Below are 27,681 nucleotides of genomic sequence, written 5' to 3' on the forward strand. Positions count from 1 at the left end.
AATCCATAGACAATAATCAGAATTCAGGAGATTAACAATAAAATTTCAGAATTAGACAACTCAATAAAAAGTCAGAGGAGCAGAACTGAGCAAGTGGGAGGCAGAACTGGTGAACTTGAAGACAAAGCACTTGGTACCAATATATTTGAAGAAAAATCATAAAGAACTTAAATTATAAACGAATTTTAAAAAATGAAGAAACCTTAAGAATTATTTGGGACTCTATCAAGAGAAATAACCCACAAGTGACTGCGATACCAGAACAGGGAGGCATAACAGAAAATACAGAGAATTGTTGAAGATTTGTTGGCAGAAAACTTCCCTGATATCGTGAAAGATGAGAAGATATCTATCCAAGAGGCTCATCGAACTCCACATAAGGTAGATCTTAAAAGAAAGTCGCCAAGACATATTAAAATCAAGCTTGCCAAAACCAAAGATAAAGAGAAAATTTTTAAAGCAGCCAGGGATAAACAAGAAGTCACCTACAAAGGAGCAACAACAAGAAGCTCAGACTACTCGGTAGAAACCATGCAGGCAAAAAGGCAATGGGATGACACATATGAAGCTTTGAAGGAAAAAAATTGCCAGCCAAGAATCATATAGCCAGCAAAACTGTCACTCAAATATGAAGGCGAAATTACAATATTTCCAGATAAACAGAAGGTTATGGAATTTGTAAAAACCAAACCAAAGCTACACAAAATACTAAAGGAAGTTCTCTGGTTAGAAAATCGATAACATCAGATCAATCCAAGACTAGAACACAGGACAGAGCAACCAGATGTCAGCCCAAATAGGGAAATCACAAAAATAAGTAAAGATAAAAAAAGGCTCAGAACAGGGAAACAGCGATGTCATTATGTAAAAGAAGACAACATTAAAATAATAAATAGGGACCAAGAAATAGGTCTTTCATATGGAGAGGAAGACAAGGTGACATAAAGAAATAAAAGTTAGGTTTAAACTTAGAAAAATAGGGGTATATATTAAGGTAACCACAAACGAGTCTAACGATCCTACTCATCAAAATAAAAGAAAAAAAAAGAGACTCACCAGAAACAAAAATCAATAAACAACAAGTAAGAAGAAAAGACAATATATAAACTACTCAACACAAAAAAATTAACTGGGAAAAAGAAACTGTCAACAACACACAAAAAAAGACATCAAAATGACAGAACTAAACTCATAACTATCCATAATTACCCTGAATGTAAATGGACTAAATGCACCAGCAAAGAGACAGAGAGTGGCAGAACCGATTAAAAAAACACTATCCATGTATATGCTGCCTAAAAGAGACACACATTAGACTTAGAGACACAAACAAACTAAAACCCAAAGGATGGAAAAAAATATATCAAGCAAACAACAATCAAATAAGAGCAGGAGTGGCAATATTAATTTCTGACAAAATAGGCTTTAAAGTTAAACCTACCACAAAGGATAAGGAAAGACATTATATAGTGATTAAAGGGGCAATATACCATGAGGATATAACCATATTAAATATTTATGCACCCAATGACAGGGCTGCAAGATACATAAAACAAACTTCAAGAGCACTCAAAAGTGAGATAGACAGCTCCACAATTATAGTTGGAGACCGCGTTTGGTGAAGGACAGGACATCCAGAAAGAAGCTCAATAAAGACACAGAAGATCTAAATGCCACAATCAACCAACTTGACCTCACAGACATATACAGAACACTCCACCCAACAGCAGCCAAGTATACTTTCTTTTCCAGTGCACATAGAACATTCTCTACACTAGGCCACAAATTAGGTCATAAAGCAAGCCTTAGCAGAATTCAAAACATCGAAATATTACAAAGCATCTTCTCTGACCATAAGGCCATAAAAGCAGAACTCAATAACAGAAAAAGCAGGGAAAAGAAATCACTTGGAAACTGAATTACACCCTGCTGAAAAATAACTGGGTTATAGAAGACATGAAGAATGGAATAAAGAAATTCATAGAATCCAATGAGAATGAAAACACTTCCTATCAGAACCTTTGGTACACAGCGAAAGCAGTGCTCACAGTTCAATTTATATCCAAAAATGCACACATACAAAAAGAGGAAAGGGCCAAAATCAAAGAATTATCCTTACAACTTAATAGAAAGAGAGCAACAATAGAAACCCTCAGGCACCAGGAGTAAGCAAATAATAAAAACTAGAGCAGAATTAAATGACATAGAGAACAGAAAAACAACCGAAAGAATTAACAAGACCAAAAGCTGGTTCTTTGAAAAAATCTACAAAATTAATACACTGTTGGCCAAACTGACAAAAGAAAAACAGGAGAGGAAGCAAATAACTCCAATAAGAAGTGAGACGGACGATATCACAACAGGCCCAACTGAAATTAAAATAATCATATCAGATTACTGCAAAAAAGTGTACTCTAACAAATTTGAAAACCTAGAAATAATTGATGAATTTTTAGAAACATGCTACCTACCTAAACTAACACAAAGAGGTAGAACAACTAAAGACACCCATAACAAAAGAAGAGATTGAAAAGGTAATTTTAAAACTCCCAACAAAAAAAAGCCCTGGCCCAGATAGCTTCACTGGAGAGTTCTACCAAACTTTCAGAGAAAAGTTAACACCACTACTACTAAAGGTATTTCAGAGCACAGAAAAGGACAGAATACTCCCAAACTCATTCTATGAAGCCAGCATATCCCTGATACCAAAATCAGGTAAAAACACCACAGAAAAAGAAAATAACAGACCTATATCCCTCATGAACTTAGATGTAAAAATCCTCAACAAAATTCTAGCCAATAGAATTCAACAACATATCAAAAAATAATTCACTGTGACCAAGTGGGATTCATTCTGGATATGTAGGGATGGTTCAACATTAGAAAAACAATCAGTGTAATCCATTATATAAATAAAACAACAGACAATAACCACGTGGTCTTATCAATTGTGCAGAAAAGGCATTTGACAAAGTTCAACACCCATTCATGATAAAAACTCTCAGCAAAATAGGAATAGAAGGAAAATACCTCAACATAATAAAGGACATTTATGCAAAGCCAACAGCCAACATCATCCTAAATGGAGAGCCTGAAAGCATTCCCATTGAGATCGGGAACCAGACATGGATGCCCTTTACCACCACTCTTATTCAACATTGTGCTGGAGGTCCTAGCCAGAGCAATTAGGCTGAATAAAGAAATAAACGGCATCCAGACTAGCAAGGAAGAAGTAAAAGTATCTCTATTTGCAGATGACATGATCTTATACACAGAAAACCCTAAAGAACCCTCAAGAAAACTACTGAAACTAATAGAAGAGTTCAGCAGAGCATCAGGATACAAGATAAACATATGAAAATCAGTTGGATTCCTCTACACCAACAAAAAGAACATCGAAGAGGAAATCACCAAATCAATACCATTTACAGTAGCACCCAAGAAGATAAAATACTTAGGAATAAATCTTACCAGACAGGTAAAAGACCTGTATAAAGAAAACCACAAGACATTAGTGTAAGAAACTAAAAGAGACCTACATAACTGGAAAAACATACCTTGCTCATGGATGGGAAGACTTAACATCTTAAAAATGTCTTTTCTACCAAAAGCAATCTATACATTTAATGCAATTCCAATCCAAATTCCAACGACATTCTTTAATGAGATGGAGAAACAAATCACCAACTTCATATGGAAGGGAAAGAGGCCCCAGATAAGTGAAGCATTAATGAAAAAGAAGAACAAAGTGGGAGGCCTTACTCTTCCTGATTTTAGAACCTATTATACGGCCATAGCAGTCAAAACAGCCTGGTACTGGTACAACAACAGATACATAGATCAATGGAACAGAATTGAGAATCCAGACATAAATCCATCCACATATGAGCAGCTGATATTTGACAAAGGCCCCAAGACAGTTAAATGGGGAAAAGACAGTCTCTTTAACAAAAGGTGCTGGCATAACTGGATATCCATCTGCAAAAAAATGAAAGAAGACCCATGCTTCACACCATGCACAAAAACTAACTCAAAATGGATCAAAGACCTAAATATAAAATCTAAAACGATAAAGATCAAGGAAAAAAAATAGGGACAATGTTAGGAGCCCTAATACATGGCATAAACAGTATACAAAACATTACTAACAATGCACTAATACCAGAAGAGAAACTAGATAACTGGGAGCTCCTAAAAATCAAACACCTATGCTCATCCAAAGACTTCACCAAAAGAGTAAAAAGATTACCTACAAACTGGGAAAAAGTTTTTAGCTATGACATTTCTGATCAGCATCTGTTCTCTAAAATCTACATGATACTGCAAAAGCTCAACTGCAAAAAGACAAATAACCCAACTAAGAAATGGGCGAAGAATATGAACAGGCACTTCACTAAAGAAGACATTCAGGTAGCTAACAGATACCTGAGGAAATGCTCACGATCATTAGCCATTCCCAGTGCCGTCGAGTCAATTCCGAGAGAAATGCAAATCAAAACAACAATGAGATTTCATCTCAATCCAACAAAAAAGGCTGGCATTAATCCAAAAACTACAAAATAACAAATGTTAGAGAGGCTGTGGAGAGACTGGAACACTTATACTGCTGGTGGGAATGTAAAATGGTACAATCACTTTGGAAATGGATTTGGCACTTCCTTAAAAAGCTAGAAATAGAACTACCATACAATCCAGCAATCTCATTCCTTGGAATGTATCCTAGAGAGATAAGAGCCTTTACACAAACAGATATATGCACACCCACGTTCACTGCAGCATTGTTTCCGATAGCAAAAAGATGGAAACAAGCAAAGTGCCCATCAACAGAGAAATGGAGAAATAAATTACGGTATATTTACACAATGGAACACTATGCATCAATAAAGAACAATGATAAATCCATGAAACATTTCATAACATGGAGGAATCTGGAAGGCATTACGCTTAGTGATTTTAGTCAATTGCAAAAGGACAAACATTGTATGAGACCACTATTATAAGAGCTCGAGAAATAGTTTAAACAGAGAAGAAAATATTCTTTGATGGTTATGAGAGCGGAGAGGGAGGGAGGGAGATGGGTATTCACTAATTAGATGGTAGACAAGAACTACTTTAGGTGAAGGGAAAGACAACACACAACACAGGAGAGGTCAGCACAACCGGACTAAACCAAAAGCAAAGACGTTTTCTTTATAAACTGAATGCTTCGAAGGCCAGCGTAGCAGGGGCGGGGGTTTGGGGACCATGGTTTCAGGGGACATCTAGGTAAACTGGCAAAATAAAACCTATTAAGAAAACATTCTGCACCCCACTTTGGAGAGTGGCAGTCTGCTCCCATAAAGATTACAGCCTTGTCTGGGGTCTTGAACACCGGCAAGCAGCCATCTAAGATGCATCAATTGGTCTCAACCCACCTGGACCAAAGGAGAATGAAGAACACCAATGACACAAGGTAATTATGAGCCCAAGAGACAGAAAGGGCCACATAAACCAGAGACTATATCAGGCTAAGAAAAGAAGAACTAGACGGTGCCTGGCTACAACCAGTGACTGCTCTGACAAGGAACACAACAGAGAACCCTGAGGGAGCAGGAGAACAGTGGGATGCAGACTCCAAATTCTCGTAAAAAAACCAGACTTAATGGTCTGACTGAGGCTAGAAGAACCCCCGTGGTCATGGTTCCCAGACCTTCTGTTAGCCCAAGACAGGAACCATTCTCAAAGCCAACTCTTCACACAGGGATCGGACTGGACTACAGGATAGAAAATGATAATGGTAAGGAGTAAGCTTCTTGGATCAAGTAGGCAGAGGAGACTATGTTGCCATCTCCTGTCTGAAGGGGAGATGAGAAGGCAGAGGGGGTCAGAAGCTGGCTGGACACGAAAATAGGGGGTAGAGAGGAGTGTGCTGTCTCATTAGGGAGAGAGCAATTGGGAGTATATAGCAAGATGTACATAAATTTTTGTATGAGAGACTGACTAGATTTGTAAACTCTCACTTAAAGCACAATAAATTTTTTTAAAAAAATGTGTATACAAACATTCACAGCAGTATTATTCATAATAGCCAAAAAGTGGAAATAAAACAAGTGTCCAGCAACTGACAAATGGATAAACGAAACGTGGTATATCCTTCTTCAATAAATGATGTTAAGAAAGCTGGATTTCCACATGCAGAAAACAGAGTTCAAGCGTCACACCGTACACAAAAACAAACTCAAAATGGATTAAGGACATAAATGTCCTTAAATTAAAGCCATAAAACTCTTAGAAGAAAATGCAGTGTAATGCCATCAGGCCCAGCTTTTAACAGGGGATTATCTAATGTAATAACTAAAGCACAAACAGCAAAAGACAAAATAAATAAATGGGACCTCATAAAAATTAAATACTTTTGTTCATCAAAAGACTACCAAAAAAGTGAAAAGACAAGCTACTGACAGGTATCTTTGGAAACCACATATCTGATAAGAACCTAATAACCAAAATACATATAAAACTTCAACAACTTAACAAGAAAAAGACAAATAACCCAATCATAAAATGGGCAAATCACATGAACAGACATTTTACCAAAGAGGACATTCAAATGTCCACCAAACACACAAAGAGATGCTCAACAACATTAGCCACCAGAGAGATGCTAATCAAAAGCACAATGAGATACCATTTCACTCCGACTAGGATAGCTAAAATAAAAACAAATAAATAACAAACGTAAGTGAGAACGCGGGGAAACTGGTGGGAATGCAAAATGGTATAGCCGTTATGGAAAACACTGTGGCAGTTCCTCGAAAAACTAAAAACGGAACTACCCTATGACCCAGCAATTCCACTCCTAGGTATACACCCAAAAGACTTGAAAACAGAGACTCAGAGGCTTGGACACAAATGTTCACGTAGCACTACTCGTAATAGCCAAAAGGAGGAAACAAGCTAAATGCTCATCAACAGATGAATGAATAAAGACAATGCGGTACATACATACAATGGAATACTAGTCAGCCAGCAGGAGAAATGAAATCCCGATACATGCTACAATATAGATGGAACCTAAAGGCATTATGCTGAATGAAATAAGTCAATCACAAAAGGACAAATACTGTATAGCCTCACCTACAGAAAAAGACAAGAAAAGGCAAATGTAGAGACCAAAGTTTATTAGTGATTACCGGGATGGAAGGGAGATGGAAGGGGTGGGGGGCATTGCTTATGGAGTACTTTCAGTTTACAGTGATGGAAAAATCGTATTGATTAAGGGTAAGATTGCACAGCCAATTAATCTAATTGCTGTCAATAAGATGTACACCTATAAAAAGTTGAATTGGCAAAAGTTGTCAGATATATTTAGAATGACAAGGAGAGAAAAAAAAGACTAGCTGCTGAGGCTGCTTACGTATGACTAAACACCTCATGAGATGTGGTTTCTTGGTTTGGAGGTCTAGAGTCATGGTTTCATGGCACATCCCAGTTAACTGGCCTAATAAGCTGTTTAGTGCTTCTGTTCTACCTTCTAGTTTGTTGTGTAGTGCCTGGGGCCTTAAAAGCTTGCAAACAGCTATCCAAGTACAATAACTGGTCTCTATTTACCTACAGAAACAAAGGAATGAGCCAGGAATAAGAGGAGGAAATACAATATGTGGCTAACTGCCTCCATGAACAACTGCCTCTTTTGCCACGAGACCAGAAGAACTGGATGGTACCAGGGTACCATTACTGAACACTTTGATCTATTCCATAGAAGAATCCAGATCAAAAGAAGGAAAACACAAAGTAGAATTTCAAGTTTTCACGGACTCCAGACTTTCTGGAGCCATGGATGCTGGATGAACCCCTGAAACTACTGCCTTGAGATAATCTTTAAATCTTTAACCAAAAATATCTCCTGAAGTCTCCTTACAATCAAACAATACCCAGAACAACTAGATAATATCTAGTTACCACCAGCAACTGCACTGGCAAGGATCACAACAAGGGTCCCAGACAGAGCGAGAGGAAAATGTAGAAAAAAATTCAAATTCACAAAAATAAAAGAAAACCAGGCTTGCTGGTCTGACAGAGACTACAGAAACCCTGCGAGTATGGCCTCCAGACACCCTTTTTACTCAGTACTGAAGTCACTCCTGAGGTTCATCCTTCAGCCAAAGATTAGACAGGTCTATAGAGCCCACAATAACATATGTGAGGGACAGGCTTCATAGTTCAATCATGTATATGAGACTAATGGGCACACCAGTCCAAAAGCAGAGAGGGACAGGGAAACTGGACGAATGAAATCAGGGATGGGGAAGTAGGAAAGCATTGATATATCACAGGGTTGGCAACTAATGTCACAAAACAATTTGTGTACTGTTTAATGATAAACTAATTTGCTCTGTAAACTTTCACCTAAATCACAATTGAAAAAAAAAAAGTTTAGCTTAACTAGTAAAGAACATCTGCCTTGAGCATTATGCTCTTTTAAGATCTATCTACGTGGAATCCACTTGACCACAGCAATTCAAAAGATCGGAACCTTAGGAGGAAGTAAGTTTATGTTAATAGAAAGGAACAACTCAGAAAAGGAGGGTGAGAACGGTTGCACAACTCCAAGAATGTAATCAACGTCATTGAATTGTACGTGTAGAAACCACTGAATTGCTGTATGTTCTGCTGTGTATAGTATCAATGATAAAAAAAATCATATATCCATACACTGGAATACTATATGGTCATAAAAAGGAATGACATACTGATACATGCTGCAACAAGAAGAACCCTGAAAACATCAAGCCAAGTGAAGCCACTCACAAAAGGCCATGTATTGTATGATTTATGAAATGTCGAGAAGAAGCAAATCCAAAGGGACAGAAAACAGATTAGTGCTTGCCCGAGGCTCAGAGAGGGGTGAATAGGGAATGATTACTAATGGGTAAGGGATGGGGGGGGATTGATGAAGATCTTCTAGAACTAGATAGCATTAATGGGTCCCAGGGTGACATAAACAGTTTGCACTTGACTACTAACGTAAAGGTTGGTAGTTCAAAATCACCTAGCAGAGGCACAGATGAAAGGCCTGGCGATCTGCTTCAGTAAAGATTACACACAAGAAAGCCCTATTGAGCAGTTCTACTCTATAACACCTACGGTTGCCCTGAGTAGAAATCAACTCTACAGCAACAGGTTTTTTTTTTTTTTCCTTTTTTTAGTGGTTGCACAATTGTGCAAATATACTAAAATCTGCTGAATGGTACACTTTAAAAGGGTGAATATTATGGTATGTGAATTATATCTCGATTAAGAAATAAAGAACACACGTCCTTAATCATACCATCTGTCATATATACACTCTTTGCATACACAAGGACTTACTTTCAAATCATTTGGGTGAAAAGTCAATTCATAGACTACTCAACACCTTAGGCATTGTGAAGTCTGATCTATAAAATAAGGGGCTTAAATTGAGAAGAGGAAAAAAAAGCCAAAGAAAGATAACTCGCTGGGGGAAAAAAAATGAACGTGCTCAACAATAACAGCAGAAGAGTTAGAAAAATAAGAGCAGAAGAAATAAAAAATAGAACTCTTTGTTCTCACCTTCCCCACTTGCACTAACTCTTTACTATCAGTTGCCATCAATGCTGTGCATGCATGTTGGTGAAGAATACAGAATACAGCATGAACTGCCAGAAAAACCAACAAATCTGTCTTGGAAGAAGTACAGCCAGAATGCTCCTTAGGAAGCAAGAATGGCAAGACTTTGTCTCATATACTTTGGACATGTTATCAGTAGGGACCAGTTCCTGGAGAAGGGCATCATGCCTGGTAAAGCAAGTCAGCAAAAGAGATGGAATGACACAGTGGCTGCAACGATGGGCGTAAGCATAGCAATGATTGTGAGGATGGCGCAGGACTGAGCAGTGTTTTGTTCTGTTGTACAAACGGCCGCTGTAAGTCAAAAACGACTCGACAGCACCTAACAACGACAATAAAAGGTCTCCTCCACCTGTCTGTCAGTCTGTTGTCCTGTGGCGACCTGCGGCCTACGATGATGCTGGAAATTATACCGTCAGTATTTAAAATACCAGCAGGGTCACCCACAATAAACAGGTGTCAGTGAAGCTTCCAGACTAAGACAGACCAGGAAGAAGGGCCTGGCAATCTACTCCCAAAACTTGGCAAATAAAAACCCTACGGATCACAACAAAATACTGTCAGATATAGTGCTGGAAGATGAGCCCTCAGGTGGGAAAAAAACCCACTGCCGTCGAGGTGGAAGGCATTCAACGTAACAGGGGCCACAACAAGGGACTCGAGCATACCAACAATCGTGAAGACGGCACAGGACCAGACAACATTTCATTCTGTTGCACATGCTGTTGCCATGAGTTGGCGTTGACTCAATGGCAACTAATAACAACAATAAAAGGTTCCATGAAGGACTTACAATGAAAAAGCTTTCCCACAGCAGACTAATAGGTCCTGTTATAACAGCTGTTCTTAACCCCTCAGCTCAGAGACAGGGCCCACAGGAGGCTGTGCCCATTTTACCTAACAAATTTTTACAATTAGCTTATTTTTGTTCATTCTCTTCTCCCTTGAGATGAGTACCAACAATGTTAATAAAATCCTGACTTCTACTGTGGACTCCTGGCCTATTTTTTTTTTTTTTTTTCTTTCATTAACTATCAGAGATAGCCAGTACTGAAAATACCAAGTTTCCATTCTGGAGGCTATAGATAAAAATAGCTGCATTGCTCTGAATAGATAATAATTTCCAATTTACTCTAATGAAGTTTTCTGTCCTACAAATGCAAAATGCTGTTCTACTGAAATCCAGAGCATCAGCTGTCTTCCTCTGTAGGATACCAAGCCAAAAAAAAATAATAATTTTAACCAAGTCTTCACTGAAGGTGCAGATCCAAACAATTCCTGCCTCCTTGAGTCTGAAAGTGAGTTACAATCCCTTCTGCCACACCGCAGCTTTTGCCACTGTCACTCAAGCCAGCAGCATAAGTGAAGAATAATTCTATTATCATTAGCATCATTTCTGACCTACACACTCAGGCCAGGTGCAGCGGACATCTGTTACGTGTGCGCACTCAGCACCCATTGCCTCTTATACTGGCACCTGATGTCCCTTGCAGAAACCAATTCTCCAACTCTCAGTTCAGGTGGCTTGGGTGGAGCTAGATAACTCTATTCCACCTCCAGTGGGAAACAGGTGACTCATGCCAGGCCAAACTTGACATTCCTTTGATCACAGACATGTGGTCACGGGTAGGTCCATGACCCAATCAAAGTCAATCTTAGAACTTTCGCTGGAGCTACCAGGAAAGAGCGACTCTCTTTTCCCGACAAATTATCACTAGGAAAGGAGTCAGGGAAGTGAGGGTGGAAAGAAATACTTTCACCAGAGGGTAGGACATGAGTGTTTTTCTTTCTATATGCTTAGCTCCTAGGACAAAGTCTTCTTCGATACCAAAAAAAAAAAACCAAACCTGTTGACGTCGAGTCGACTCTGACTCATAGCTGCCCTATAGGACAGAGTAGAACTGCCCCATAGAGTTTCCAAGGAGCGCCTGGTGGATTCAAACTGCCGATCTTTTGGTTCACAGCCATAGCACTTAACCACTATGCCACCAGGGTTTCCTTCCATAATACAGGTGCCCAATATTGTTCAATTAAACTAAATACACAGAAAACAAAGAGAAAAACAAAAATTAGACCTACCACTACCATCATTCACCTCTCCCACAATACTGAACTTCCTGAATTTAGAATGGATGGCTAAGCATCAGAGTTAGACAAGGTCACCTGCACATGAACTAAAACACTGAAAGCCAAGGAAAACGGAAAGAATTGCCTCCTATGAAGTCATTTGTCTTGACAACAAGGCTACTTCAGGTTCAATCATTAGGTTAAGAGTCCTTGAAGGCTTGTGGGCTGGGCTCTCATCAACCAGCATTTATTAATAGCATGAGATGCCTCCAAACATCGCAGAAAGTGAATACGAGAACTGGTCAAAGAGGGTCCATACAATACCTCTAAAGGAATGAAAATTTTTATATCCTATAAATGTAATTCAAAAGAAGCTGGCACCCACAACCCATTCTGGAAGCAATAGAGAGACATTTAAAATAAGAAATGTTCAGTATTGGCCAGAAGATTCTAGGCAAATATTTGATAAAGATCAATGCATATATACAAATAAGAACCTGCCCTGTAAATTAGAAAGCACATAAACAGATATAGGGCTTTCTCTTCAGTGAGAAGGAGAGGCTGATTATCAATTGTCACCCAAGCTGGAGGGGGAATTAAGATCGAGGATGGCCAATACACACTAAAACAGTAACCAGGACTTCCCATCACCCAGAAGATAAACACTAGAAATGCAGGGCCTCCTGAGGAATAACAAAGATTCTGAAAGGCCAATAATTATATGCGGTGGAGAATCGATGAGAAGCCCCGCTACTAATCTCCTACACTCTCCATAACTCTAAGACTAAAGCATGGTCCTGGCCGTCGCTAAGCTCACAGCCCAGTCAGACCACCATATTTAATAACCATTATGTCATATTTAATAACTGTTATGTCAGAGAAAAACACACACTACTGTGGCAGCATATAGAAATACTGAAGGGATGGCATGTTGGTTTGAGGGTCAGGCAACACCTACTGGAAGACATTACCTCTCACCTAAGTCCTGAAAATTGATCAGAATTAACCTACAGGGAAGAGAAATAGGATGGAGAATGGGAAGAAGAGCATACTAAGTACAGAAGAAGGAGCACTGGCTTAGGAGTCAGAAGACCTGGGTTTTAGTCCTCTAAATTTTTTCCATAAACACACCAATATGCAAAGGACTTGGCACACAGAACTAAGTAATAGCTATTACAATTTATATATCCTTGGAAACCCTGGTGGCATAGTGGTTGAGAGCTATGGCTGCTAGCCAAAAGGTCAGCAGTTCAAATCTACCAGGCACTCCTTGGAAACCGTATGCGGCAGTTCTACTCTGTTTTATAGGGTTGCTATGAGTCAGAATCGACTCAACAGCAATGGGGTTCTCGGTATTTATATATCCTGGCAGCTAGCACAACCAGGCACTGTAGAAGATATAGATAAATAGTAATAAAGCAAAAACAGCCAGTTGCAATTAAGTCAATTCTGGCTCATGCAGACTCCATGTGTGTCTGTGCTCCACAGAGTTTTCAATGGCTGATTTTTTCAGAAGTAGATTGCCAGGCCCTTCTTCCTTCCCAGGCACCTCCAGTGGAAACTGAACCTCCAACTTTTCAGTGAGAAGTCTTATCCATTTGCACCACCGAAACCCAAATGCAACCCATTGCAATGGAATCAATTCTGACTCATACCGACCCTATAGGACAGAGTAGAACTGCCCATAGAGTTTCCAAGGAGCACCTGGGGATACAAACTGCCGAGCTTTCGGTTAGCAGCTGAACTCTTCATCACTACACCATGACCCAGGGACTTCAATAAACTGCCTTAGGAAACCCTGGTGGGGTAGTGGTTAAGTGCTACACTGCTAACCAAAAGGTCAGCAGTTCGAATCCACCAGGTGCTCCTTGGAAACTCTATGGGGTAGTTCTACTCTGTCTTATAGGGTTGCTATGAGTCGGAATTGACTCGACAGCAACGGGTTTGGGTTTGTTTGTTTGTTTGTTTTTACTTAGTGCTTCCCATGTGCTAAAAAACTGGGGATAGTGGGATAAGTAAAACAAACCCTTTCCCTCAAGAAGTGGAGTTTACTAAAAAAGACTGCAGATAATTATACGACAATGTTAAAGATACTGAAACCCAGAATTAAGAAAAAGACACCAACTTAACAAGAAGACAGACACCCATAACTTAAAACCGAATCTGTCTGACTTGAAATTCTGAGACCTTCACCAAGAGGAAGGAGATGGGTGGGGTAGGAGCAGCACGAAACAGCAGGAAGAACAGTCCTCAAACCAAATTTCCTAAGGTTCAGAATTATGCTGACTCCCAGGACCCTGCCCGGAGGAGAAAAGGCGTCAGAGAAAGAAAAAAAAAAAAAAAAGGCTCCTGGTCAAATGGGATAAGGAGGTGCGCGATTTCGGGTGTGGTGACTACTTTTACCAGCTCTCCTGCCAGCCCCTTGCCTTGCCCTTCACAAAGCCGTCCACAAACCCAGAGAATCCCACCCACACTCGGGGAAACGAGGCAGCACCTTAGGGGACGCAAGCGGGCGCTCTCCGAGGACAGGGCCCGGGACGTTCGCCTCCCGCGAATATCTGTGCGCCGCGGCGGAGCTGCCATGGGCGCCGGGCCGCTGCGGCGTGCCACAGCCGCAGGACCCCGCGAGGGACGCCGCGCCAGCGCCGGCCCCGGCCTCCTCGCCGCCCGCCGCCCCGCGCGGCAGCAATAGCAGCGGTAGCAAGAGAATGCAACCGAGCCCAGCACACTGTCCACGAGCCGGGCGTAGAGCGGGCGCAGCCATGTTGTCCACCTAGTCATGTGACCCTGTGGGTCACGTGGTCCCGCCCTCCTTAAAGGGGCCAGACCCTGGGCGGACTTAGGAAGTTGACTCGAGAGTTCCTCTGGGTCAACCTTTCTCCTGGTACCTCTGCTTTGGAGCTCTCCTCCCTGTTCTGCTGATGGCAAAACGCAACAAAATACTACAAAACTCAAGGCCTCCTATAGTTTAAAAAAAGTCCATTGCCCTAAAGTCGATTCCGACTCATATAGACTCTATGGGACAGACTAGAACTGCCTCATAGGGTTTCCAAGGAGCGGCTGGTGGATTTTTTATCAGCTGAATACTTAACCAGTGCGCTATCAGGGCTCCTCCTATAGCCTAGGAACCCCATTATTCTTTCTTGGTTGGGAAGTGGTAATTGGCAAAATTATCAAGCATTTGCTAAGTGTCAATTACTATGCTAAATAAGAACTTCATTTTTCAAAATCTCATTTAATCCTCACAACAGCCCTGTAATACTGGGTTCACAGAGCAATCAAGCAACTTGCTTGTAGTCACCTGGCGAGTAAATGCCAAAACCGAGATGGAAACGCAGGGATTCCAGCTTCAAACTCTGAGTTTTAACCATTATGCTTTACTGTAGGCAATTAAATAAGTTTCTCCTTACAGAAAACAGAGGGGAAGATGAATGTGTTTAAAGACACCACACCAAGAGGATGCAATTAGGGAAATACAGACTGTAGGATACTGTACTTCGGTGGTGGTTCTCAAAGTGTTGTCCTGAGGACAGCAACACCAGCATCCCATGGGACCTCATTAGAAATGCAATACTGGGTCAGAATTTTGGGGGGTGGGACCCAGCAATCTGTATTTTTAACAAACCCTCCAGATGATTCCAATATGCGCTAAGCTTTTAGAACCACTCTTCTCCAGGACCCAGTTCTTCAACCAACTGCAATGTATGTACCTTATCTAAATACTGGTTTAAACTTACTGATACCAAAATTTTTGAGGTAGTTATGGAAATTTGACCACAAGTTCAGAATATTTTATGAAATTAAGGAATTGGTTTAAATTTTGTTTTTAGGTCTCTAGGAGTTATAATGATATTTGTATTTGGTTTTTTTAAAGAGTCTTTTTCTTGGAGATATAGGCTATCGAAATACGTATGGATAAAATGGTATGCTATCAACGATTTGCATCTTAAGAAATGGGTGATGGAGGGGGTCTAGAAGTGAAACATGAATAGCCATAAGTTGGTAAATGTTGAAGCTGGTTGATCGGGTACCTGGGTGTTTATGATGGTATTATACTAGTCTCTACGTTAGTATATGTTTGAATTTTTTCAACAATTTCTACATGTATAATTCAGTGATACTTGATTACACTCTTCATGTTGTGCAACCATTACTGCTATCCTTTTCCAAATTATTCCACCACCATTGACATAAATGCAGTATCCTCAAAGCAAAAACTTCCCCTTTCCCCCTCCTTCCACCCCTGGTAACCACTAATAATCTTTGGTTTCTATATATTTGCTTATTTCATATAAATGAGATCATACAGTATTTGTCCTTTTGCCACTGACTTAATTTGCTTTGCATGTTTTCAAGGTTCCTTCATGATGTCAAATGTATCAGGACTTCATTTCTCTTTATGGCTGAGTAATATTCCATTGTATGTATATACCACATCTTGTTTATCCATTCATCTGTTGGTGGACATTTCGGTTGTTTCCACATTTTGGCTGTTGTGAACAGTGCTGCAGTGAACATTGGTGTACAAGTTTCTGTTTTGTTTCTGCTTTCACTTCTGGGTATATATCTAGAATTGGGATTGCTGGTCATATGTAGTTCTGTGTTCAACTTTTTGCGGATGAATTTTGTTTTTATAATATAAAGAGAATTGAGCCATTTCCCCTTGTTGACAATTTTACAGTTTGCCAAGAGCTTTCACACATTTTTTGTTGTTGTTGTTATTGGAGATCACAACTACTTGGCGAAAAACCTATTATTACTGTCACCATCTCACAAGTGAGGAGGCTAACAGGTGAATAGCTTGACCAAGTTTTATATATTTACTGTACACAATATATATATATACCAGGGTACAGGTCAAAGATAAGGAGTCCTAGTGGTGCAACCATTAAGCTGTTCAACTTCTAACCGAAAAGTTAGCGGTTCAAACCCATCCAGCAGCTCTGCAGGAAAAAGACCTGGTGATCTGTTACTGTAAAGATTACAGCCTAGAAAACCCTGTGGGGAGTTCTACTCTGTTACATGGTGTCACTATGAGTCAGAATTGATTCAACAGCACCTAGCAGCAACAACAAGGTCAAAGATAATGTTTGTTAGTCTCTTTGCAAAAGGTCAGTCTGAGCATATGTTGTCTGCCTACCCTTTGGAGACCTGAACTCCTTTGATTCATGGTCCTGTCTACACCACTAGCCTCTAAGCTCCATCAAGGAAGAATCGTACCTATTCGTTCATCCCTGTATCCACAACATCTGGCAAAGGCCTGGCACATAACAAGCACTAGTTAAACATTGAATTAATGTGTAAATGCATTAGTAGCAGCAAACATGAGCCCTTTTGCTTAAGGGGGAGCAAGTTGTTGTGAACGTAATACTGATTTTAGATTCAGAAAGAGCTTTGTTTTAAGCTAGCCACTTACAAGGAGTGTGACCTGGGCAAATTACTTCATCTTTCTGAGCTTCTATTTCTTCATGTGTGAAACGGTGATAAAATTCCTCTGTCTTAGAGATGTTACGAGGCCTAAGTGAGAAAAAGTATCTAAAAAGCTTAGCCTGTGCCTGGTGTTCAGCAATAACTCAAACAATGTTTGCTATAATTAGCAATCATTATCAAAGATGGAAACCTTGTCATTCCTGCAGGAAGTGGCACCCCCTCCCTCTCGACTAATTAATTATTTTTGGTCACCAGTCAATGACAGAGTGAATAATACTGATGAGCAATCCCTAAGTGAGGAGGGTTGTGCTAGAAACCAGAGATAAAAGTACAACTCAGCAATCAGTCCTATGCACATTAGGGCAATTTATCTAGAATTTCTCCCATCTCCCATTTGAGGTCCTTCTGCATCTCCTGGCCTTCCTTTCTTTTCATATATGATGAGCTATCACTCATCCGCTAGTTGGTTCCTTTAGAAATATTGAAGCATTGCCACCAGAAGACCCAAAAGACTTAATTCATGTATTCAATTAGTATTTATTAAGCTATCTGCTATAAGTCAGGCACTATTTCTAGATCCCTGGGTGGCACAAGTGGTTTGCTCTCAACTTCTAACTTAAAGGTTGGCAGTTCAAAGCCACCCGGGAGGCACTGCAGAAGAAAGGCCTGGCTATCTGCTTCCATAAAGATTACAGCCAAGAAAACCCTATGGAGGACTGTTTTACTCTTTAATACATGGGGTCGCCATGGGTCAGAATCAACTCAGAAGCATCAAGTTTGACTTTTGGCTTAGTTCTAATGCCTACAATATATCAAATATCCTTGCTAATATAGCACCTACTTGCCAGCAGAGAGAGGCAGCCAAAAAAAGGTGATAAATAAATTGTACATATGTTAGATGCCCAGGTGGCACAAACGGCTAAGTGCTCAGCTACTCACCGAAAACTTGGCAGTTTGAACTCATCCAGAAGCGCCTTAGAAGAAAGACCTAGTGATCTACTTCTGAAAGGTCACAGCCATGAAAATCTTATGCAGCATAGTTCTATTCTGAAACACATCGGGTTACCATGAGTCAGAATTGGCTCAATATCAACGAGTTTAGTTATATATATATATATACACACACACATATACATATATGTTGTTTTTTCTAGTTGCCGTGGGGCTATATATATATATATATATATATATATATGCTGTAGGGGAGTGCGTAAGGAGGAGAGTACAACAAATGGAAATCACAAAGGTAACAGAGGGCCAACTCATGGAGGGCCTGATAAGCTTTTACTCTGAAAGATGGTGCCATTGTGCACCTTTAAGAAGAGAACGGCCCCTCCTCCTGCTGATCAGGGTCAACTTCCCCACCAAGTTAGAAACACTTCGTCTTGCCTTCTGGTCTCTGTACCCAAGGAGTCCCAAGTGTCCTGATGCTAGTGCTGACTTGTTCAATGGAACCACTGCTGTGTCCCCACAAAGACTGAGCCTGCTGGTGACCAGAAGCTCCAACTCTGCAGAGCCCAGAGTTGCAGGGATGGGAAGACCAAAATCCCACAGTAGGTCATTAGGAGTGATAGTTGGAGGGGCCGCTTCTACTTCTACCCCTTGTTTCCAGAGTTCATGTATTCTTCCTACTTGGGGACACAGCACCATATAGAGGTTTCTACATCCTGATCAGCAGCCCACATCCTTGCAGAGAGCTGCCTCTGAGCTGGCATTGCAGTGGAGACTTCAGTGAGCTGTTCCAGGGCTTGATGAGGCCAGCTGCTTCTCAACAGTGTGCTGTGAGATAGGACTGTTGGATCCCATGGCCATGGCCCACTCCTGTACTTCCTTCACTGTGAAGTGGGTTCCTTGGTCAAATGCATGTTGTGTGGAAATATATGCCTGTGGTGCTGGCCAAGACTTTTGCAGAAGGAAAGGCACAGCTCAAAACTTTGTCCATTGAGAAGCTTCTTTTTTGCCACCATTCTTCAAGGCCACTCCTGAGCATTTTCAGGTTGCATCCTCAACCTCATGAGCCAACACATCTATAAACCCAGTCTGGGCTTTTTCCTCCTCCTTCTCCTTCTCAGGAAACCCTGGTGGCATAGTGATTAAAAGCTATGGCTGCTAACCAATAGGTCAGCAGTTCAAATCCACCAGCTGCTCCTTGGAAACCCTATGGGGCAGTTCTACTCTGTCCTATGGGATCGCTATCAACTCAATGGCAATGGTTTGGTTTTTGTTTTCTCTTTCTCATAGTAAACAACATCATGATAAATGGAGAAGAAATTTGAAGTTTTCAAGGATTTCACTCTACTTGAATCAACAGTCGATGCCCGTGGAAGCAGCAGTCAAGAAATCAAACAACAAATTGCATTGGAAGCATCTGCTCAAAAGACTTCTTTAAGGTGTTAAAAAGCAAAGATGTCATTTTCATGACTAAGGTACCTTTGAACCAAGTCATAAGTCTTAGGCTGGGTTCTCTAGAGAAGCAAAACCAGCAATGCATATAAATATATAGAGAGAGATTTATATTAAGAAAACAGCTCATGCGATTTTAGGGGTTGGAACATCCCAAGTCCTTGGATCAGGATAGATTCCTTTCCCAAATCACGGAGCCGCAGAAGCTGGTGAACCCAAGATGAGCAGGTTGGAGAGCAGGGATCCCACTCACTGGTTGCGACGGTTGAGGAATCCCCAGGATTGGCAGGCAAGACCACAAGGTTTCTCCTGAGTCACTTAGCTGGAGGGGCTGGCGAACCCAAGATAGACAGGTCAGGGAGCAGGACTCTTGCTCACAGGCTCTGAAGATCGGCAAATCCTAAGATGACAAGTAAGCTGCTAGCTCAAGTCCCAAGAACCAGAGGTCAGACAAGAGACAGATGCTGGATCCAGAACAAGCCAACAACTTTTGCAAGGTGAGCAGGAAGGAAGTAGGCAGCGGAAGGCAGAAAGATGAAGGCTGAGGAGGCAGTGAGCCACCACAGGCCCCATCCCCGCCAGTACGACTCAGTAGATTCCATCACAGGGGTGATCATATACCAGATTTCGACAGAAAAGTGATCACATTATACAACTGCCAAAGCACGGAGAATCATGGCCCAGACAAGTTGCCACACAATCTTAACCATCACACCATGGTATTTTCAGTCGCCTTATAATGCATGTGAAAGTTGGACAATGAAAACGGAATATCAAAGGAGAACTGACAGATTTGAATTGTAGTGTTGGTGAAGAATATTGAATACACCATGGACTGCACATGGAGAATGATCAAATCTGTCTTGAAGGAAGAAAAGCCAGAATGCACCTTAGAAGCAAGAATGACGAGACTTCATTTTGCTTGCTTTGAACATGTCATCAGGGAAGACCAATTGCTAGAAAAGGACATCATGTTTGGTAAAGTAGAGGTTTAGCAAAAATAAGGGAAACCTTCTATGAGGTGAATTGACATGATGGCTACAACAATTGGCTCAAACAGCAACCACAGATTCTGAAGATGATGCAGGACTGGACAGTGTTTTCTTGTCTTATACATAAGATCATCGCCATGGATTGAATTGTGTCCCCCCAAAATATCTGTTGACTTGGCTAGACCATGATTCCCAGTATTATGTGATTATCCACCATTTTGTCATCTGCCGTGATTTTCCTACATGTTGTAAGTCCTATCTCTATGATGTTGATGAGATGGGATTGGCGGCAGTTATGTTGAGGCAGGACTCAACCTACAGGATTGGGTTGTGTCTTGAACCAATCTCTTTTGAAATATAAAAGAGAGAAGTGAACGGAGAAATGTGCGACCTCATACCCCTAAGAAGGCAGCACCAGGAGCAGAGCGTGTCCCCTGGACCTGCAGTTCCTGTGCAGAGTAGCTCTAAGACCAAGGGAAGATTGATGACAAGGACCTTCCTCCAGACTTAGCAGGGAGAGGAAAGCCTTCGCCTGGAGCTGGCACTCTGAATTTGGACTTCTAGCCTACTAGACTGTGAGAAAATGAACTCCTATTTGTTGAAGCTATCCACTTGTGGTATTTCTGCACTAAATAACTAAGACCGCCATCATGAGTCAAAGCTGACTGCACAGCAACTAACAACAACAATAACACATGACCATAGATGTGACTGGAGAACCTGGCACTAGTGCAGCTGTGGTGGGGGACAGAGAACTTCCTCATCCTCAGCTATTACTCAGCATTTATCTTATAATCTAATGGATTTCTGCTGAATCCACTGGGTCTGATGGGACCACCTAATGATGGGCAGTTCCAGATACATGACCACTTCATATCTTGTGGTCAACTGTTCCCTCTCTATCAGAGCCCAATAGCATGTCAAGAGCCATTTTTTTTAAAAAGGTGTATGTCTTGTTATCTAGTGCTGCTATAACAGAAATTTATTTTCTCAAAGTTTAGGAGTCTAGAAGTCAGAATTCAGGGTCCTGGTTCTAGGGGAACGCTCTCTCTCACTCTCTCTCTCTGTTAACTCTGGAGGAAGGTTCTTGCCTCTTTGAGCTTCTGCTCCTGGGCAATCTTCATATTGCTTAGCATCACTCTTCCCCCATCTCTGCCTCCTCACTTGCTTATTTAATCTCTTTTACATCTCAAAAGAAGTTGACTTAAGACATACCCTACACTAATGCTGTCTCAACATAAAAAAGAAGACCCATTCCCGAATGGGATTATAGCCACAAATATAGGGGTTAGGATTTACAACACATATTTTGGGGGACATAATTCAGTCTATAATATTCTACCCCAAAATTCCTGTCCTTCCCACATGTAAAACACATTCATGCCATCACATCATTCCCAAAAGTCAATTCTGAATCCAAAATCTTGCCTTCTGAATCATCTAAATCAAATATGGGTGAGACTTTAGGCATATTCTATCCTGAGGCAAAATTCTTTTTCATTTGTGAACCTGTGAAATCTAGACTACAGGTTATCTGTCTCCAAAGTACAGTAGTGGAACAGGTACAAGGTAGACATTTCCATTACAAATGGCAGAATTTGGAGAGAAAAGGGATAATGGGCACAAAGCAACTCCAAAACCCAGCGGAACAATTTACATTAGTTCTGAAGGCTTCAATAATCCTTGGTTCTTTAGGACCATCTGGGCCATGGCCCTGCCCTCCAGCCTCTGCATGTTGGCCATGCTTTCTGGATTTGGGTGGAGGCCTCTTGGCCCTCAGTTTCAACTTTGCCTTCCAGGCCCACTGGAATGGCAACTCTGCTCCTTTGGCTTTGGATGGCCCCATTCTTCTAGTCCATCCGAGTGGCGACCCCAACCGCTTGGCCCCTGCAATCCCAGTCTTCTGTCCTATGGGCAAGGCAGTCCCACCTCCTCAGCTTTGAGCAGTGGCCCCATTCCCCTGGCACTCATGAACTGCAGCCCCACACTCCAGAACCAAGTTCGTGAAGAGTTGACTCTTTTAAACCTAGGAGGCCACGAGCCTACCCATTGAGATCCAGGAGATTGTGGCCCCACTCTTTGAAACCAAGTCAGCCCTCCTTCCTCTGCTCCTTCTAACAGTTCTGGTGATCTCTGAGCAGCTCCAGGGATTGTCTTTTTCTCTTCTTGGAGGACGACAGATGTAGCTCCTTTGGCCTGTTTCCTGCCTATAGGATTCCAAGAAGCAGACAGCCTCCTTTCCTTTCTTTCTTTCCTTGTCCCCTTCAGTCTTAGCTGATGGGTTTTCTGCTGTGGTAGCTGATTAGATCCATCAGTCACAGGCAATCTTAGTCATCTAGTGCTGCTATAACAGAAATATCACAAGTGGATGGCTTTAACAAACAGAAATTTATTTCTTCACAGTAAAGTAGGCTAGAAGTCTAAATTCAGAGTGTCAGCTCCAGGGGAAGGCTTTCTCTCTCTGTCAGCCTTCTCATCAGTCTTCCCCCAGACTAGGAGCTTCTCTGCACAGGGACCCCAGGTCCAAAGGATGCACTCTGCTCCCAGCACTGCTTTCTTGGTGGTATGGGGTCCTCCCCCTCCCCTCCTCAATTCCCTCTTTCATAGCTCAAGAGATTGCCTCAAGACACAATCCAATCTTGTAGATTGATTCCTGCCTCACTAACAACTGCCACCCATACTCCCTCATTAACATCATAGAGGCAGGATTTACAACATATAGAAAAATCACACAATACCTGGAATCATGGCCCAGCCAAACTGATACATACATTTTTGCAGGGACACAATTCAATCCATGATACAGGCTTAATCTCTTCAACAAAAGATCATGTAGCCACATCCTTGGTGAACATTCTAGGACACATGTCCTTAATTTGTACAACAGAATTTTCCAAATCTTTAACTTTTGTTTTCATTTAAGTCCCTCTCTATTTTACTAAAAGCAGAAAGAGAAACCATGCAACGCCTTTAAGATCTTGAGTAGAAATTTCTTCAGCCAAATATCCAAGTTCATCACTTACAAGTTCTACCTTCCACCAAACATCTGAACGTAATTCAAACAGATTCTTTGCCACTGCATACAAACATTCTCCTTCCTCCATTGTCCGATCACATGTTCATTATTTCCTTTTAAAGCCTCACCAGAAGCTCAAGTAACATCCACGTTGCTAGCAACATTCTGTTACTGGTGCTATATGTATTCTCTAAAAGGACAGAGACTTTCTCTATGACTCTCCTCACTTCTGAGCCTTGATCAGAATTGCCTTTGACATCTATAATCCTATCAACAGTCTCTTTAAGGCAACCTAGGCTGTTACTAGTAAACCAAAAAACCAAACCTATTGCCGTGGAGTCAATTCCAACTCATAGTGACCCTATTGCGACCCTAAGACTGTTACTATTAGACACTTTCAAACTCTTCCAGCCTCTACCCATTACTTGATTCCAAAACCACTTTCACATTTTAAGCACTCCCACTTCTCAGTACCAAATTCTTAGTTATCTAGTGCTGCTAGAACAGAAATACCATAAATGGGTGGTTTTAACAAACAGAAATTTATTTTTCACAGTTTAGGACACCAGAAGTTCGAATTCAGGGTCCTGGTTCTAGGAGAAGCCTTCTTCTCTCTGTTGGTTCTGGAGGAAGGTCTTTGTCTCTTTGAGCTTCTGCTCCTAGGCGATTTTGATGTGGTTTGGCATCTCTCTTCCCCCATCTCTGGTTGCTCCTTTGCTTGTTTAATCTTTTATATTTCAAAAGAGATTGATTTTAGAAACATCCCACAGTAATGCTGTTTCATGAACATAACAAACCCATTCCCAAATGGGATTGTAACCACAGGTATTAAAAAAAAAAAAAGGTTACTGTGGAGTTGATTCTGACTCATAGTGACCCTGTAGGACAGAGTAGAACTGTCCCATAGGATTTCCAAGGAGCAGCTGTTGGATTTATACTGCCAATCTTTTGGTTAGCAGGTGAGTGCTTAATCACTGCACCACCAGGGCTCCACAACCACAAGTTAGGACTTACAATACATATTTTGGGGGATACAATTCAATCCATAACACTGTATGCTGTGGATGACAGGGCCTTAGTCCAGAATCCCAGGGGCCTAGCGTGTGATTCTTCCACTGGGGTTTACCATAATCTCCGTCCTTCGTCTTTCCCATCACCTACACCTCCAGCACCAGAAGGTCTGACATATTTATGGCCTAAAGAGCAGACTGCTTGCACTGCCTGGACCTGCTGCAGAGTCCTTTCCTTCTCTAAGCCCCACATAAACCGGGCCTCCCATATCACCTGGTACATGGGCTAGAGCAGTATTCTTAAGTGTGGTATGTGTTGACTTCAGAACCCAAAACAGCCTTGTGCTTCCTTTTTTGTAGCAGAGAATTCATGATGCAGCAACATTTCTTTTACTTTGGAGATGTCCCAGCACAGAACTGACCACTGAACCCACATTTACTGAGGTAGAAACCCCTTGACTCTTCATGGATTAAGCTCCCACCTCTGGAGCACCAGTGGCTTAAAAAGGGCTACAGTGTCTAGTCCCCTCAGCTCATCCTGTCTGATGAACATACTGTTATCAATGCAATTAAAAAAACCTGTTGCCGTCAAGTCGATTCTGACTCAGTGACCCTATAGAACAGAGTAGAGCTGCCCCATAGGGTTTCCAGGGTGCATCTAGTGGATTCAAACTGCTGACCTTTTGGCTAAAAGCTGAGCTGTTAACCACTATGCCACCAGAGCTCCATCATCAATACAATAGATCTTTGTAATATTCTGCGGGATGTTTTTAGACTATGACGGAGGACAGGAGCTTTAACATAGCCCTGGGGCAAAAGGGTAAAGCAGGGGTTGGCAAACTTTTTCTATAAAGGACCAACTAATGAATATTTGAAGCTTCGAGGGCTATATATGATCTCTGTCTCATATTCTTCTTCGATGTTGTTTTCCAAGCCTCTAAAAATGTAAAAACCATTCTTAGCTTGAGTACCAAACAAAAACAGGCTCTAGGTGGCTGTTGGTGGGATCTGGCACCTACTGTAGAGGAATATTTAATCGATTCCATTTGCATTCATACTGATTCTTTTTCCTGATTGGAATAATAAAAAAAAAAAAAGATTCAAGGCACTTGTCAAATCCATGGCAGCATGTACACATGGCCTATTAATTTGCACTGGCAACAATGCCACACCCAACAGAGCAGCTGAGCTTGGGGTGACTATTGGTTGAGCTTTCAGTTGTCTATAGTCATTCTTATCAGTGGGCCGACCACTCTTAGCCTCTTGGTCTTCCATTCTTGCATTCTTCTAATTGTAGATGTGAAGCATCGCCTTAGTTGGCTCCTATGATGTGTGCCTTTGTTTTCTAACACCAACCCTAAATGTATTCTCTGACACCAAGTGCAAGTGCAGTTCTTCTTTCTTTGACCCTCATCACTCAGAGTTAGGTCAAATCTCACACATTAAGGGACACAGTCTGCTGGGCTGCCAAGTCTGCCCCAAACTTCAAATACCACATTCAAGTTCAGGGGTTCCCAGGAAATGCTTACTTTTGACATGCTTAATACATATTTGGGGGTTCCTGCTACCCCCTTAAGTTCAATAACTCACTAGAATGACTCACAGAATTCAAGAAAACACTCTACTTAAGATGACAATTTTATTATAGCAAAAAGGATACAAAAGAGAAGACAGAGTGAAATCTGGGAGAGTCCTCGACAAGGACCTTCATGTCTCAAATGTTGCATTACTCTCCGATGCATTGATGCCTATCACCAACCAGGAAGCTCATATAGCTTACTGAAGTTTTGTCTAGAGTTTTCATTGGGGTTTCACTATGTAGGCATGATTGATTGACTTATTGCCTAAATGGTTGAGCCCAGTCTCCCTTCAGGGAGATCAAGCTGAAATGATGTGGTGGGTCTTCTGAACCCCAAACCCTAGCACCTTGTTCAGCCTAATAAAGACATTTCAATCACTCAGGAAATTCCTAGGAACCAAGGACAAAGATCAAAGTCCTTGGGTAAAGTAATTCATCACCCCACATCTACCCACCTATTTATTCCTAGGGATACCACGTCCTGTTAACCATTGCCACATTCCCTGTGTGTCAAGCCCCTTGACTGCCTCTCTTATCTTGTCTGCTGTTATGTAAATTGTAACGCTTGACAGCTTGTGGTTAAGTGCTACCACCTGGCTTCCATTGCTCAGGTTTCTATCATCTTCATCACTACTCATCAGCTGCAGCCTGGTGACCGTGTCTCCGACCACTGCCCTGGACTGCAGAGGAGAACCTCCACTGAATTTTAAGGGAGGCCAGGACCCTCCCCCCAGTGAATGGCCTCAGTGAAAGCTGTGTCCTCTGGGCCCTTCTGATAACAAAGTCCTCTGGGTGGTTGTGTGTGGGGGGGAGGGGGGAGTGATCTTCTGGCCTCACATAATAAATCCATCCAGCATTCATACTTCCCTGAACCTTTTAGTCCCTTCCTCCATCTGCCTCACAAACTCATGCATTTCAGCTTCTTTCAGAGTGAGCCTCTGCTTTCTCCAGTCTTCCAAAAGCTTCCCTAGCAATGAGTTTTCTCCTTCCCCTGGGGTCCTTGCCAGGCTATTAAATCCCATGTCTCTGGCAAGTCTCTCCAACCCAATAAATTCTTGCTCATTCTGTCTTATGTTTCAGCCCCCTTAATCAAGCTCCCACAAAATCCCAGGTCAATGGTTACTCCCCTGGCTCCAGCTTGTATAAAATCCCCCAAAACCCAATGCTGCCATAGTGACCCTATAGGACACAGTAGAATGGGCAAATAGGGTTTCCAAGGAGCGTCTGGTGGATTTGAGCTGCTGGCCTTTTGGTTACCAGCCGTAGCTTTTAACCACTATGGCACCAGATTGGTATATGATAGCTATTCTGTTTTTAAACAGCTTTCTTGAGATATAATTCACATAGGATAAAATTCACTACTTTAAAGCATGCAACTCAGTGGTTTTTCAATATAGTCACAGTGTTGCACAACCTCTGCAATCTAATCTTTGAACTTTTTTAATCACCCCACCCCCCAAAATAAACCTATACCTTTTGTCACTCCTCATCTCCTCCCCACTCACCCCCAACACTGTGTAACTCCTAATCTACTTTCTGTCTATACATTTGCCT

At 41.5% G+C, this 27,681-nt stretch overlaps 1 protein-coding gene across 2 annotated transcripts in view; it reads right to left on the reverse strand.

Moving 5' to 3' along the window:
* SUMF1 (sulfatase modifying factor 1) overlaps window positions 1-14,473 on the reverse strand; it is a 125,507-nt gene extending 111,034 nt beyond the window's left edge. For both annotated transcript variants that reach the window (XM_049862510.1, XM_049862509.1), the window contains exon 1: window positions 14,192-14,473. In XM_049862510.1, the coding sequence (XP_049718467.1) occupies window positions 14,192-14,461 (270 nt within the window). In that variant the 5' untranslated portion in view covers window positions 14,462-14,473. The remainder of the gene's footprint in view (window positions 1-14,191) is intronic.
* Window positions 14,474-27,681: the final 13,208 nt, after the last annotated feature.

The sequence above is a fragment of the Elephas maximus genome, chromosome 20, assembly GCF_024166365.1.
Source record: "Elephas maximus indicus isolate mEleMax1 chromosome 20, mEleMax1 primary haplotype, whole genome shotgun sequence".
Lineage (NCBI taxonomy): Eukaryota > Metazoa > Chordata > Mammalia > Proboscidea > Elephantidae > Elephas > Elephas maximus.